This window comes from Xyrauchen texanus, chromosome 43 (genome assembly GCF_025860055.1).
Source record: "Xyrauchen texanus isolate HMW12.3.18 chromosome 43, RBS_HiC_50CHRs, whole genome shotgun sequence".
In the NCBI taxonomy this organism is placed as follows: Eukaryota; Metazoa; Chordata; class Actinopteri; order Cypriniformes; family Catostomidae; genus Xyrauchen; species Xyrauchen texanus.
This window is the reverse complement of record NC_068318.1, coordinates 19885823-19901667: the sequence shown is the minus strand read 5'-3', so window position 1 is coordinate 19901667 and position 15845 is coordinate 19885823. Positions and strand designations below refer to the sequence as shown.

The following is a 15845-nucleotide window of genomic DNA, read 5'->3' as shown; positions in this document are numbered from 1 at the left end:
GGGTTAAATTCCTGAAAATGAGAGAATATTTGGTAGTTGATCAGGACTGATGTTGGTTAAAAAATGAAGCGGAAAATAATATTAATACATAATATTATTATGGCAGTTTTTTGACACAGACATTTTGGTCTTCTAAGGACCTCTGAGTAACTTTTTTTTTTATTGACACAAGGATTAAACATGATTTAATGTGATAAAATCACGGGTGTACTATATAATACTGGATATAACTTTATACAGATAAGGTAGCCTAAGTGATTTTATAACACTAAAATCATGTTAACCCATATCTTGTGGCTATACTTTTGAAACGGTGTATATTTTAATGTTTATGGACTTCCATTACTGCCCAAGTGTGACCATGATTTTTTTTTCATAAACAAGGGATGAGTCGAAATATTTTTTTGTGGTAATCAACATTATGACACAAATGCTGTCGATTGTGCTCAATAAATGATTATTAATCCCGGACCATTCATTAAAGCAATATTTCATGGATTGAGACCGCAGAACTATATGCGCTGAGGAAGCGGCTCGCCCACAAAGCGGTACTGCGGCAGTACTGTGTCAATGCGCCCGGTCTCCGCTTGCGCCGGGATCCTGAAGCAACGACTCGCGGAGTGTAGCAGCGTCGCTTCCTTGCAGGATTTAATTGTTTCTGCAAAAAAAATCGCTTTTGTTTTGCTTTCCCAAGAAGCTCACTTTCCGAATGCAAACGACTCGATCGGACGACCCTCCTCCACTCGCCAGGGTTTGCCTGTGTTGGTTTTGTCCTGCAGGAGAAAAGGCAGGCTTTGTGTTTTGGTGGATCTAGAGCTGGAGAAGGAGGCAGTGCCAGGCACTGCTGCTGCTGCTGTGGGCTGAACCGGCCACGGTGCGTGAGATTCACTGACGGAGAGAGAGAGAGAGAGAGAGGGAGCGAGCGAGGAAGAGAGGCAGATAAAAAGGACTCATGGAAGACAGCAAGCGAGCATGATATCCAGCAGAGACGGAGGTAAGAGAGGGCTTGCAGTGAGTGTGAATAGATTAAAATCATTTGCGGAGATATTTGATGTGTGACTGGTGCCAGCACAGGGCATCATCAGGTTAAAGGGAAATGTGATTGTAAATGGCATGGATATTGATGTTGGGAAAATGTTACTGGAATGGATAAGTCATTTGGAAAAGTCAAGTTCACATCGCATTACTGGATTTTGGAGGCAGATAAAGGTTGGTTTTTGTCAAGTGAAGTTTATGTCTATGATGTCATAATTTGTTATTTATGTCATATAAGTTGATGGCTGTCAATTATGTCATAATGTTGCTACTGTAGGTATTCATGCCATCTGGTGAAATGTAAATTGATTGCAGAACATGATGTCATACTGTATGGTAGCTTCTGTCCGTGTTCATTTGGTGAATTAATAGTAGCTTGATTGTTGATTATTATGTCATAATGCGGCTGCTGCAAGTGTTTTCATGACACTTAGTAAAGTTTACGTTGATTGCTGATTATGATGTCATAATGTACTGTAGTTACTGTACGTCTTCACTCCATTGGAAAAGTTTAACTTGATAGCTGTCTATGATGTCATTTTGGAGCAACTGTAGGTATTCATGCCATTTGGTTAATTGCAGTTTGATTATTATGGCATAATGCAGTTGCTGGAGGCATTCATGTCATTAGGTGAAATTTAAAGGAATATTCTGTGTGCAATACAATTTTATGTTGTTTAAATGGTAATTTTTGCGGGATTACGGGGTTTACACAGATTTGTCGTCATGGCAACAAAGTTGTAAAATTGGAAATAACTTTACTCAAATAAGGCTAGTAAGCGATTTTATCACACTAAAATCACGTTAACAGTAATGGTGTTCACGTCTTGTGTCTATAGTTGTGAAACAGTGAGTATTTTAACATTTATGGATTGGCCCCGTTGACCCTGTCTCATTGTTAACCAGATTTTTTTTCTAAATTAATATTTGTGGTAATCAAAAGTATGCCACAAATGCTGTTGATTTGAGCTTAACATGTATTGAATATATAATATTGCTTGAGGTTGACGGCTGGTAATGATGTCATATAGTATCTACTGTAGGTGTTCATATTATTGGAAAAGTTTAATTTCATAGCTGATTATGATGTCATAATGGAGACACTGAATGTGTTCACACTAGGTGACTAGGATTCCGAAAGGAGGGTGACATTTTGATTGTCATGACCAGAAGTTGAATACCTTAAGGAGAATGACAGTGGGATGTTTAATCTGTTGATGTTCGGTTTACAGACTTTAGGAGGCAACATTTGAAGTATTTAGTTTTCTTATGGATTAAAAAAAGATTAGATTTCAGTGACAGCTGGCCTTTGGTAGAAAAAACATAAATGGTGAAAACAATTCTTCTGGAAAAACTTAGTCAGAATCAGATCTAGAAAATAAATGTGTGGCATTGACAACTAATTATATGTGAACACTTTATTAGTTTGAGCCAAGACTCGTCTATGTTTAAAAAAATGCACAGAAGAATGATTTTAGCCGATGTGTGGGCTTAGGTTTTGTAATAGTCTTGCAGAAAAAGAGCCGATTCAAGGAAAATCACTTATGATGTGGAAATCTCATTGACTTCAATGACATTAAATGGCAGATTCACTTTTTAGAGATTCCAGATCTTAAGAGTAGTAGGCTTTTATCTAGAATTTTAACTGTGACATTAATGAATAAAGAGTGGAACCTTTGGAGAAGATGGTTTTAGGCTTAAAGAATATGATTCTTGGTTGTTGGTGTTTTAAGCAGGATACATGTCTATAACTTGATGGTGGAGATGACTGAAAATCAGCCATGTGTTTTATGCCAGTGTAATCAGCTAAACAAAACCTTTGCTGTAATATAATGCTGATGTTTTCTTGATCTGCAACTAAGATATATGAATAATTTAACTCATCCTGTCTCTGATTATAGCAGTATGAAAATAATGACAATGAGCAGGAGAAACAATAGCTCTTAATGCTAGAGATCTAGACTCTCTAAATAGCACATTATACTGTTCTTATGATGTATTTTAACTTGATGTGTAAGAACACATTATGAATAAGTTACTAAATAAGATATGCGTTCTCTCACAAAACTGTAAGATCTAAAAGTGGAAAGTGAAATTTCAAAAGGGACTGTAGTCATTGTGGAATTAGATCAAAGACAATTGATCTGAGATGCATAGAAATGTGTAGTGATTCATAATGGCAGTGCCAGCGTGATATATTCCTAGGCACTATATATTTAAGGGTGGGAATTCTTGGAAGGGTTTAATGTGTTCTCCTTAGCTCTCTGAGAGAACATTTAAAATGTTTGCTCTTTATCTCTTTGACTTATAGGATGGGAAGTTGTCAGACTGCACTTACACTGAGTGTTGGATCAGTGAGGACTACCATGTGGAGACCTGGTACAGCTCTGTTGGAAGACACTTCAAGTGATCTGCTTGTTTATTTCACCTAAACTTGGGCTGAAATTGATGATTATTGGATACTTTCCAGTTTGGTAACCACCAGCAGGATTTGGATTTCTGTGCTTGTGGATATATGTGTTTATCCCTTTGGAATCATATGTGTGTATTGTATGTCAAAAACAGTTGCATAGCATCACCAGATATTTGGATTTGGAAAATCGCACCTCTTTCACTGGAGTACAGTTTTTGAGCTTTCTCTTACAGGTATTTTGGGGGAATTGTAGTAGTTAAAGCACTCTCAAACCTGCAACCAACACTAAGAGAGGTCTTAGAGCCTCCTAGCAGGAAGTGTTTAGTTGAGTTTGTCATCCGGTGAAATGGATTGTCCACGTCGCAGTGGGATCCGGAAAAAGCGGAAGTCTCGGTCTGTGCGAGACCGGGCGCGCATATCTAATGGGATGAGGAATAACCATGTCCATGGCTCCGTGCATCGATTCTCCTCAGATTCTGAGAGGGAAGACCGTATCAACCCATCTTCCTCTCGACCCAGGCCACCGAGGAGGAAGAGGAAGGTGTCTATGTCAGCCGAGGAGGACATCATAGATGGATTCTCAATATCAGGATTTATAACATTGGAAGCTCTTGAGGTAAGCGCTTGTGAATTATTTGGTAGTGCTGTTGCCTTCACATGAATGTGTTTTTTACTGCTGTTTTTTGGAAGTGCTTGTTTGGTTTGGCTCTGTGAATTGCTCAGTGGCAGTTTAATGACTGGTTTATTGTTGTCTGTAGACTGATTCATTTGGGAATTCTCTTCTTGCATGGTTCTGTTTGCTGTTGGTAGAGTAGGATTCAAGCAGATGTGGCTTTATAAGTGGTTCTCCTGCCAAATATGTAGGCTAATTGTGGATTTCGATTTAATGTGGTATACTGCTGTAAGTTGTGGTTTTGAAAATGTTGGTTCCTTTGTGAATTAAGCTTGAAGAATCGAATATAACTGAGTTGGTATAATGTCTAGAAATGTATTCCTCCTGTCTGCCTCTGTGTAATCCAAACTTCAGATGTTTGAAATAAGGGTAGGGCTCTATGATTTCCGCGATGTGGAAAACTTGGACGGAATTGCGGAATCCAGTCATAAAAAACGGATTTAACTATAAAATGTGGAATGTCACAGAATTGACATAATTGATATATAATATATGAATATAATGTATGAGTGCACAATTAATGTATGTACAAAATAAATATACTGTTTGCATATGGTGCACGCTTCAAAATGAATGTGCGAAGCTGGCCGTTGTTTCACTGATATCTTATCATACTCATCATGCACGGTCTGTGTGAGTAATAGATGACAAATAGCAGAGCACTCGTTTACTGTTAAGCACACAGCACATGCAGACTATATATTTATATGATTATTATATCGCAGCCTTTAGCGGTTTAAGCACATTAAGCCATATAACAAACTGCTTCGACAGAAGTGTAAAGCTTTTGTTGTCATACAACGCCACATTACATAAAAAAAGCTACATTTAACAAGGAATGTGAAATTGAAGAAATTGCAAAAGACATATATTAGCCTACTACTGTATAGTACAATGTCATTTATAATGTAGTAATAATAATAATATATCAATAGTTTTTACATTATATAAGCAATATCCCACAAGCAAGAAAGCTGTTGTACTGAATAAACATGTTTACATTAATTTCATTGTGCATTTTCAAAACTCCAATTTTGTGTTTTGGAATGTGCTGTGAGGAAATGCAAGTACTTCATTTGCTAAAAATAATGGAATGGAATGTTGAAAGGTAATTATTTTAATAAGTAAGCTAAATAACCAAGTTAGCTAAAGATAATATCATTAGATAATTTGGATCATTTTTCCATCACTGCATTCATACTGTAACCAATCCTGTAGCTTTGTTGCATGTAACCTAGTCAGAGCAGTCATATGGGTACTATGCAAATGTTTATTGTTATTATGTTCATTGCTTTTTCCTGTTTTTTAATAGAGCGAATTCTTTCTTTAGGGAGACAATTCCCATTAAACTTCCCAATTCCTGTTAGATAAAGTAATCGTAGCTCGACTTTCTCCAGCATGTATGCATGTTAATTGGACAAAAACTGGCTTTGGCATTGTGTATATGCTTCAAAATACAGAGGTGATATATTTAAACGGGTTTATGCGATTACGTATTGTGTCATGTACACTTGGACAGATGAATGAATACCGTATCTGGCTGTGGCTTGATTGTAACTGCGCATGTAAATGTACTGACTTACGCTTTGCTCTTGATACGGTTTAATTTGTCAGTTTTGACAGGACATCTGTAGAGTGTCATCCTGAATTTTAAGTGTCACTCTTGCTGTTAAAAGCCCAACAGTGTGACATGGCAAAGCTTTGCATGCTTTACCTTCACATCCCCTACAGATGTTGTTCCATTGTGTTGGATGTTCACTACAGTACTCTGTGAAAGGAGCCCGTCAGCAGCTTATACTAGTCACGCTAACACTGTGAACCACAGACGCAGTTCTCCAGGGGTGACATCCCATTCACTGCTCTTTACTGTTCTGGGATCTGTGACTCATGCTCTCTCGTCTTGCTCCATTTAGAAACTCTCAGAGATCCTGATCCTGCAGGAATGCCAGGGTTCAGCTCCTTTCTCATTCATGCATTCAGACGATTGTGATAGGTTTGCTGGCTAGCCACTTTGACTTATAAACTAAGCAATCTTTGCGAGCACTGAATTACAAGCTTATAAATACATTATGTACACAAGTAAACGAAGAGTAAATTGCTGATTATCAGTTCATAAACACTTATATTTCGTCCCGTTCCTCACACAATGCTATTTACTATAGCGCATGGAGAACATTTTAACATTATTTACAACTATATTTACATGTTTGATTGAGCGCATCTGATAGAGTATTGCACTTGCAATGCAAAGGACTGGGGTACGAGTATTGTAGAGCATGGGAGTTGATGCGTGAGTCGAAAGTATTATAGAAGCACCACAAAATGACGTGTATGCAGCAGCTGTTGTGTTTTTTGCTCTCACATTTGCATTTTATGATTCTATTGGTTAGGTTTAGGGTAGGGAGGTAGGTAGGTTTTGTTGATTTAAAACGTGATTGAGCATTAACCATAGGCTCATCTGTCTGGGAGAAAATGTAACTCCCCTTTAGCGCCACTTAGTGAACATTCCACCTAGGAACATCTACAATACTTTTAATGAACCACTTGATATCATTTTGGCAAAAATGTCATCACATTCTCATATTTTTCATGTGATCAGGCTGTATTTTTTCCTATTTGGCCTTTTTGCTATTTATATTCATAGTGGTAGTAGAGCCAGGAGAGGAAATGACTGGGAAGAGAAAGGAAAGACATTTCGGAAATGACACAATGGACTTGTGTTTCCAACATGAGCAACATAGCTCACTGTGTCAGAACATGTGCACAACCTGCTTGGCCACAACTCCAACCTCATAATTTTTTTTTGTATGCTTTTATGTTTATATCAGTTTTGCACCAACCAAATGTTTCGCTTTCCATAAATGCAGCAGCAATCATTTGTCCGAGCAGATCTTATGAGGCCACAACGTTTACATCCAATACACCTTTTCTATCTTTATCCCATTACATTTAAATGGTCTCTCTCTCTATGTTGCTCTACCTCTCTTGTCCTTCTTTTACAACAATCCAAAAGGAATTTGTCTTCAAGTTGCCAGGAGGTACTTGAAGAATTCTTACAGGTATTCCCACATGACACATTTAAATCAAACTCATTCCACTCCAGTGGGAAGACTTGCTCATATAGCAGTGAGCCACCAGTGCCGGGTGTTTATTAATGCTGCTTAGTGCCGGAACGACAGGCCTGAGAGGCAGCATGTTACACCACTTTGAGAAATTACTAAATCATTGAGCCCGGGCTGCCTCAACAAACCCCCTCCCCTTCAGTCCCTGAGCACAAAATAGTTGCCACGTAATCATTTCAGCCCTGCCCGCCCCTGCACCCCCAATTCAATATTACTTAATGCCTGCACCACTGGTGCCCTTAAACCACTTTATGTGATCATTGTGTTGTAAAGCTCCAAGCTCATTTGATTGAGAACAGCAGCCAACGCGCTCACGTTCCCCTCTCCATTGATCCACACATTAGAAAACAGTTAAGTCGATGTAAAAAATACTAACGTCCTCGCTCTTGCCTCTCTTTTGTCTTTTCGTCTGACAATCAAAAGGATGTTCTGATCCTAATGCTGTTTTCTACACCATTGTGTTTTCCGCTTTATCTGAAGTGATGACTCCAACTGGTGCGTTTATGATTTCAGACTAAACTTTTATATTTTATAAATGTTTATAGTAGCTACCATAACTTAAATGAAGATCTTTGTTAGTTTTGATGTCTGATTAGCATTTCAGAAAGAGACAGAAAAAAATGAGCAACCCAGAGTGGGAGTCCATCACGCCAGGCAGTAGATGGTTGAAAGAGGAAATTAGGTCATGGCCGGAGGAGGGGTTGGCATGGGGCCTAGAGGGGCACATCTTTCATCTCTATTCACCTAATGTGAGACAAAAAGCACCCTGACAACATGTTATTCTGTTGATATGTGAACAAACCTTCAATTCACAAATGGTAAGTGATATGAAGGGTTAAAATAATAGCACACATGACTTGAAAGCCATTTGTGTCAGTTTTAGTGTTTGTGTAGTTTGGATTTGTGGGACTGTATAGTTGTCTCTGCATATTCGGCTGGGACAGAAGAAAGCAGAAAATTACACAGTTCACCATTAAATCCTTTATTCCATTTCTAAACACGTTTTAATACAGTTCTCTCAGAGTCTGTACATGTAAATTGTTGAGTATTATAAGGCAAATGAAGGAGTGTTCATTGCTTTGTCTGTTGTGATGTAATTGTTTCAAATGTGCTATGACAAAAATGGCTTCTTGGCAGAATTCTGAGACAGGCTATAGATTTTCCAAGCCTTGGATGTCTCTGTGCTGTTTAACAGACGAATCGAAAGATGGAGAGAAAGAGAGTAAAAGGGTGGAGAATTGATTACACTCTTCATTGAGTAGAATATTGTTCCACTGAATCTATTGACATTGCCTGTCTGCCTAGTTAAAACACACACTTACAAAGATCGTAAAGTATAAAATGCAGACAAAAAAACCCATCTTTTCATAACAATATCTCTGGAGATTACATTCCAGAATGGCCCTGATCTTCTCCGTAGCATCTGCAAATACTTTGGTGTTTGCCAAATGTCTCTTTTTTTTTTTTAAGCAATTAATTTCCTCCTAAACAGTGCTTATACATGCGTTTATGGCAGTGACAGCCAATGTTCATTTATACTTTATTTAAAACTTACAGAATCTGATGTGTGATGTGCATTAATACAGTGCTGTAGTAGAAATGATTGACACATCAAATGTAGCGCCCTGTCACTTCAAGGGATGCTAAATGCTGCCAATGAATTGTGCTTTAGTTACGGTTTTTACATTTTGACGCCTCTTTAGACGGCATTCCTTGCGGTGGATTTTGCTTTGGCTCACATGTGGCATTCAATTGTATCTAATAGCTACTCTTCTGCAGTTTGTTGGATTATCAATATACGATGGAGATTACAATTTTAAACCTAATAGGCGAAATAAAAAAGTTGAATAATTGAAGATAAAAGAACAGGCTGAGAGCAACTTATATGTTGAATATAGGTCCATTTCACCTTCTTATACTCTGCCTAGTAGCATTAGAAGACTGTGACCCAATTTGTCTTGTAATACTATATGCAATAAATGTATTTACTTTGCTGGTGTTGGAAAAGTACATACTTTTGAGTGTGGAGTAAAAAAAGAGTGCCTGTATTTGCACGTCCTGAGCGCTTCTACATGCACAATCTTGCGTGGTCATATAAATGACTTAAACAATGTTCTTTCATTGAGGTTAGGTCATAAACGGTCGAAGTAAACCTAACAGCACATGTAGATTTTTGTCCATTGTCCAGATTTCACATGGCAAGTAAACACAATGTTCGTACCGGCTTATGGAATGTGCGCAAGTGTTGTGAGCATGTTTATGTTCTGATGTCAAAAGCAGTGAATAATATGACAAATTCAAGTCTCACGTCAACGTGGTTTTCTTGCGTTGCTGGATTTTTTTTTAATAAATTGATTTTAGGTATTTATCAGGGTATTGGTGTACATTGTGGTCAAAAAATTGCGTCTTGATACCACAGACCAAGTTTGGCATCTTGCTAAATTCACATTACCTTCAAATAACTTTTTTTTGCCACTTTGGCAGAATTTGCCTTGTATTCCTCTCGGCTTTTCTTCAGTTGAAAAAAAAAAAAAGTCACAAACTCTTCCATTACGCAAGGGGTTGTGGAAAGTATTAGTCAAAAAGGACGCACAGATGCACACTTTCATTTCATTGCAATGTATGTCAGTTTGGTACACGCAGATTTTTATCTTGTTTACTGTTCAGGGTGGATAGTTTGCAAATTTCAAATTATGTTAAGTGCGAGTCTGTATTACGACTTTAAAAATGCTTAAATGTTTGCATGTTGGTTCAGAATTCAGTATATCTCCTAAAGCTAATGCACAGATGTTTACTGAAGATCAAGCTAATGTCAACACTGACAATTCTTTGGGAGCCCAGCAGAAACTGCTTTCTGCAGTCTGCGTACTGCACAATTAAAATGGTCTGAAATGCCTCATTAATTAGCTACAGTGTTCAAACGTGTTTTGGCTCCATTAAAAGCAATCATCCAATCATCCAATCACTGGAGATATTACCCGTGACCTGGCATTTGTTTGATCTTTAGAGGCATTTCAAATGAAAATAACACTGTGTGCTTGTTAAAAAAGAAAGATGTGTTTCATGTGTAATCTTTTTAACAGAGCTGTGAAAGCTTATTTGTTAAAAGGTGAGACAATTACTGGTGCTATGAAGGTTAATTGTTTTAGAAGCTTTGATCATGAGAATCAGTATGGCTCCTGCACTTGTAAAAGTTCTGGTGGGACACCTGATGCACACACAAGCATACAGTGAACCACATGTTTCAGACATACAGACAAACATATCTAAATCATACTTTTAAGGTCATGTCCTGGTGCCATCTCACAAACACACACACACCCACTCACACGTGCACACTGTAAGGCAGAAGCAGCTGTGGTAATTGCCAGCATGGAGCAGGAGGGCTGTTAACCACAGTAAATGTTTGCTCACATGTTTAAATGGTGTGGCAAGAATCTCATTAATGACCTTAAAAGGGTGTGCAGTGGGAATAGTGCACTGTGTGTGAGAGAGAGAGTCCGCATTACCTCCAAACATCTGTTCCCTGATATGCACTGATGCCTTTGTAGCCTTTAATTAAAAATGACAAAAACGGTTAAGATGTTAAAAGTTTTTAAATTAAATGGTGTGTTATGGGTCCATGTAGAGACCACCAGCAGGGGTCCACCATTAATTGGTTTGCTTTTAGACTAATTTGTGTAAACAGGGTATCCTTCCTGCATCGTCTCTGGATCTACCAAAGGTTCCTTGGCCTGAAAAAAGGTTGAAGACCCCTTACCTGTGCTCTTGGTCGACAAGAGTCTGAAGTACAAAAATGGTTTCTGTGCCTTCAGTCATGTTGTACTAATGGAAGAGAGAAGGAAAATGGTTATATTGGAGTAATAGGTGCTTTGTGAATGAAGGATACATTTTTGGGTTGTATTTGATTTTTTTCCCCATAATCCTCAGATGGTCGCAAGTGGGTTAATGCTCTTCAAGGTTACTTGTGACTCAAGCTCTATTGGAGACAATCTCACATAACCTCTTATTCCATTTGAATAAATCATTAAATGGGCTTCATACTACAGGAAGATGGAGATATTGGTGCTGATAGTTGCTTTTTGGAACTATCGGTTATCTGCAAATGTCTATGCCGATAGATGTGAAATAATTTTTGTTTGTATTATTCCTCATCAATAAACCTCATCTGGTGATATGTATATACATGCATACATATTTATACATGTAATGTGTGTGTGTGTGTGTGTGTATCAATACTATGTGTGTGTGTGTATATATATATTCGTATTTCTTGTTGATGAAGATTTTACATATTTACATTTTGTTTCAAGATGTGTATGTGTGTGTGTGTGTGTGTGTGTGGGGGGGTAAAACAAATGTGGTCAACTCTAACATTATGGTGGCCAAGGTTTGCACCGTTAGAGTTGACCACATTTGTTTTGCCATTTCCCCAATGTTCCAAGTCTCTAGGGTATTCTGGTCCCTAGATATGGCTTTTTGCTCCTGTTTTATCGCCATCCAGACATTTTAATTCAGACTGATTAGTAATGGTATACCTCTCCTCAACAAGCCGCATGATTTGAAGTATAATTTATGTCCATAACACAAGTCAGGCATCAAAGTTTAATACTTGGGTTAAGGGGTTTGTTCAGATCCCTAACCATAAGTATGAGCAATAATAATGCTTGCTTTAGCAGAGACTATGTGCTATGAAAAAACACACAACTCTCTTTTGTAAATGTAAATAATGTATCAAACTGTAGTGGAAGCTGAGTCTATCCAAAAGTAAGTGTATCCATAAAAACTAGTTTGCAAAGGAGAGATTCACAGTGCTAATGCTTAGGCAAATGAGATTTTTATTCAAATATAATTGGCGTGCCTGAGTAGGTTTATTATAATACATCTGGCATGTTTGAGAGTTACTATCTTTTAGAGCACCACTCATTTTTCATTATCTCAGTTCTCTTATGTGGAACAGAAAAGGAAAACAAATGTTTGTCACGGCAATATTGAAAATGCCATCAATGCACAAAAGTTACCAAGAGCACCCTTCCATTAATTTCCCAATTCTTGTCTTTGGTTGCTGACAGCAGGGTTGTGAGGGCTTGAAGGCTCACATAGACCGTGATGAAGTTGAAAGTTCTGGCTCTCCACATGCCAACACCTGGCAGCCAGTGATCCCATGCATTCATCCTCTGTTCATCACCTTCCTTTCACACGTTTCGTCTTGTCTTCCTCTGTCTCACATGAACTCACCCAAATGCAACTGGATCTGCCTTGAGAAGAGACAAATGGCACTTTTCCACTGCACGTTACGGTTCGACTCGCCTCAACTCTACTCGCTTTACGTTTCCGATCTTGCATTTCCACTGCAGTTTAGTGCCATCTCAACGTGGGTGGGAGGCTGGTCGTCATAGTTGCGCCGCCTCTACTGCCGTGACATCATCTTACACGTGACACAAACTGACCAAAACAGTAACACGACCGCTAGCTATTAGCTCATTGTGCTGCATAAAGCTGTTGTTACATGGTGATTTTACACAAGTGTAACAGTTAAATTAGCCTTGTTGTTTTAGAAGCAAGCTTCCAGTAGCTGGTCAACTTAATAAAGTGAAGCTTTCAAGCAGAATATAGAGTTAACGTAACAAAACTTTCCATCCTACATCTTGGATCAACGCCAGTCCAGGGCACTCTCCCTCCCATTGCTCGCCGGTTTAGATAGCGTCCATTTGGTCGAACCACTTCCACTTTTCCTTGATGATTCTGTAGTCACTTAAGTTTTTTTTTTTTTTTTTTTTTTTTTTACTTTTCCCTACATTGTCGGTAGGTCCGGTGGTACCCATGTGTGGCTAACAGCAGAGTCACTTACTGAGAGACTTTTTAGTTTCGCTCATCGCTAACGAGTGGACCTTCTGCATCTCGTTTATTGACCATGGCGTGGTTTTGCGCACAGCCATTTCTTTTTTCACAATTCGAAATTCACATGAACAAATGATACCGTTATCGCTGTTGCTAACTTTAAAACTAGCGGGTTGATGTCACGTGTCGGAAATCCAGTGACACTGGTAGTGACTATTCTCCCTGACCGATCAGTGATCTGCAGGATTTTGACGTCACATTTAGTATCGGCTCGGCTCGCTTGGAGGTGTTACTAAAAAAGTATCAGGTACCAGGTACTATCCACAATGGAAAACCCCAAAATAGCGAGCTGAGTCGAGTTGTAGCTTGCAGTGGAAAAGCCCCAAAAGTCAGGTTAAGACAGGACAAGAGGAGGTGAAGGGTGTTTTCTCGCTCTCTCTTTTTCTCCTTTGTCCCCTTCTCCTCTTTTGTCAATCTTAGTCAGGGTAGTGGATTTACAGGGACATACATTTATGATGAAACATTTCAGTTTAATCAGTGCATTGGAAAAAGTACCAATTAAACACAATACAATATAGAGAAGAATAGAGAATAGTAGTTTTGCTTGTGCGATAATACAAAACTCACTTTTAAGGCACAGTATGGCCTGTTATTTGTTCTATTTTTGTTCTGTTTCTGGGGCTTTTTTGTCACTTATGGTGGTATTTTTGCCCAAAGCCCCTGTAATTTTCAGACCCTGCTCATTGCCTCCTGAGTATTAAATGTTTATGTAGTAATGTCCCACACTGTAATTTCCTCCTGACGGATCATAAGTTGTTGTTGGCTGGGAAAAGAGCTGTTCCCCTCCACACCCAAATGCACACAGGTCGTTTGGCTTTGTGCTATATCCTGTAGGTATTTATTAAGATCTTACTTCAAACCGCAGAGATGTTAGTCCTCAAAGTGGCATTACACCATGAATCTCATTTCTAGGTTTATGTGTGTGCCTGAGAAGGGCTGTCTTGTGGAAAAAATGTCTTAATAAAGAAAAGTGTTCAAATGTCTTTGATAATGTCCCAAATATCCCAGAATGTGTCTTTTTAATGTGCTGCATAGCTTTGTCAGTTTCCACTTTGGAGTTAGAGGTACAAACTCCGATTCAGTGTGCTTATATAATGCATGCATTGAACTGTGGCTACAGTATGTAGTCATAGAAATAGGACTACAATAAGCAGATACTGTATGTTTAAATGCATCTACATGTTTTGACTATGTGCGCTACAAATGCAATGACACAGAGTGAACTGTAACATAGGACTTGCACTGATTGTGCACTGCTAAGAACAAAGATGTAACCAAATGTTAGGGAGTAAAATTGTAAAAACTGTTCATTGAAAGCACATGTTGATTGTTAATCCAAATTTGAATGGCTTGTCCCCCTCACGTATGGTTATGACCCTAGCCAAAAGGGAACACTGTTGCTGTCATGTAAGCATCTGTTTGTGTGCATGCTGTGTATTTTTCACCTCTGGCTTGTCGTAGGTAAAATGTGTCCATGCATGTCAGCTCTGTTTATTGTAAGAGTTTAGTTTAAGTTTCATTAGCAATCTGCAACAAATAAATGATGAAATTCGGTCTCTCCTACAATGTGCATCTGTTTCTTAATTTGGTGTTATTTATTGTGCTATGGGAGCCCTGTGCAAATACTTTGTAACAGTGGTTATGTTTCATATTTTCCCTGTGTTTCAGTTCCCTAATTGCTTAATGGAAGTTTGAATTCATTTGAATGAACGTTTAGTCTGTAAGTCTAATATGGTTGCATGCATTTTCGACCGCTTTCGACTACCTCCAAACGTGGTTGAAGTGGCACATTCTCAAAATGTTTTGGACCCTGTTTACACCTGTCTTTTAGCACCGTCCCTTTTCAAAAAGATCACCCAAAACACATTTTAATACCAGGTGTAAATGGAGACTAAGATTTAATTGCTAAAGACAGGAGTGCTGTGTTGTAGGGGATGCACACAGATCTGAAAGGCTGAAATCAGATACCCAGGTTATTGCTGTTGGTGCCATTAGGAGCATATTTGTTATTGAGGCTTCCAGACGTCTCCTGTTTGCCCTGAAGCGGCTGATTAGCTGTGTGTGGAACAGTTTGCTAGTCAGCGGAAGTGTTTGGGGTCAAGTGTGGGTCATCGCTATGTCTGCAGACACGGGAGGACAATACAAGGGCATGTATTCACAGACAGGGCTGTGGTAGTTAATTTGCAGATAACTGTGGAATGGTTGTGCTGTGTTTTGTTTATAAAGTAAAACTCGGACTGGTGCTATTGTTTGTGAATGGTGTTATCCTAACATGCTTAGACAAATAGTAGTAGCATGACCAATACATTCTCACACGTAATCGTCAGGATTCGTACGACTTTTCTAAATTTGGCTAATTCGTATGTTATTTTGCGACTGCACTCGTTTGAATTCGTACAACTTTCACTACAGCTAATGATGTCTCTGGACATCGTTTCCATCTAATACGCAACAATTACTTGCTTCTGTCACACACAACAGCTTCCTATCATGTGTACACACTCTACTGATTGGTTAAGTTTAGATAAGGGGTTTGGGTAAGGGCATAATATTAATAAGTATGTCCTTAACGCCTTGTGCGCGGAACTCACGCTTACTTCCGCATCAGACATCCGGAGATTTGCACGTGATGAAGTCTTTTTATGCGAACAACATCGTGTGAGACCATATGAAAAACTCGTAAATGATGTACGACTTTTCA

General features: G+C 38.6%; 1 protein-coding gene across 1 annotated transcript in view; it reads left to right on the top strand.

Moving 5' to 3' along the window:
* The first annotated feature begins 606 nt into the window (after window positions 1-606).
* Window positions 607-15845, top strand: part of LOC127635793 (autism susceptibility gene 2 protein-like) — a 421414-nt gene continuing 406175 nt past the window's right edge. The window contains exons 1-2 of the mRNA XM_052116015.1: window positions 607-994; window positions 3347-4064. Of these exons, the coding sequence (XP_051971975.1) occupies window positions 3795-4064 (270 nt within the window). The 5' untranslated portion in view covers window positions 607-994; window positions 3347-3794. The remainder of the gene's footprint in view (window positions 995-3346; window positions 4065-15845) is intronic.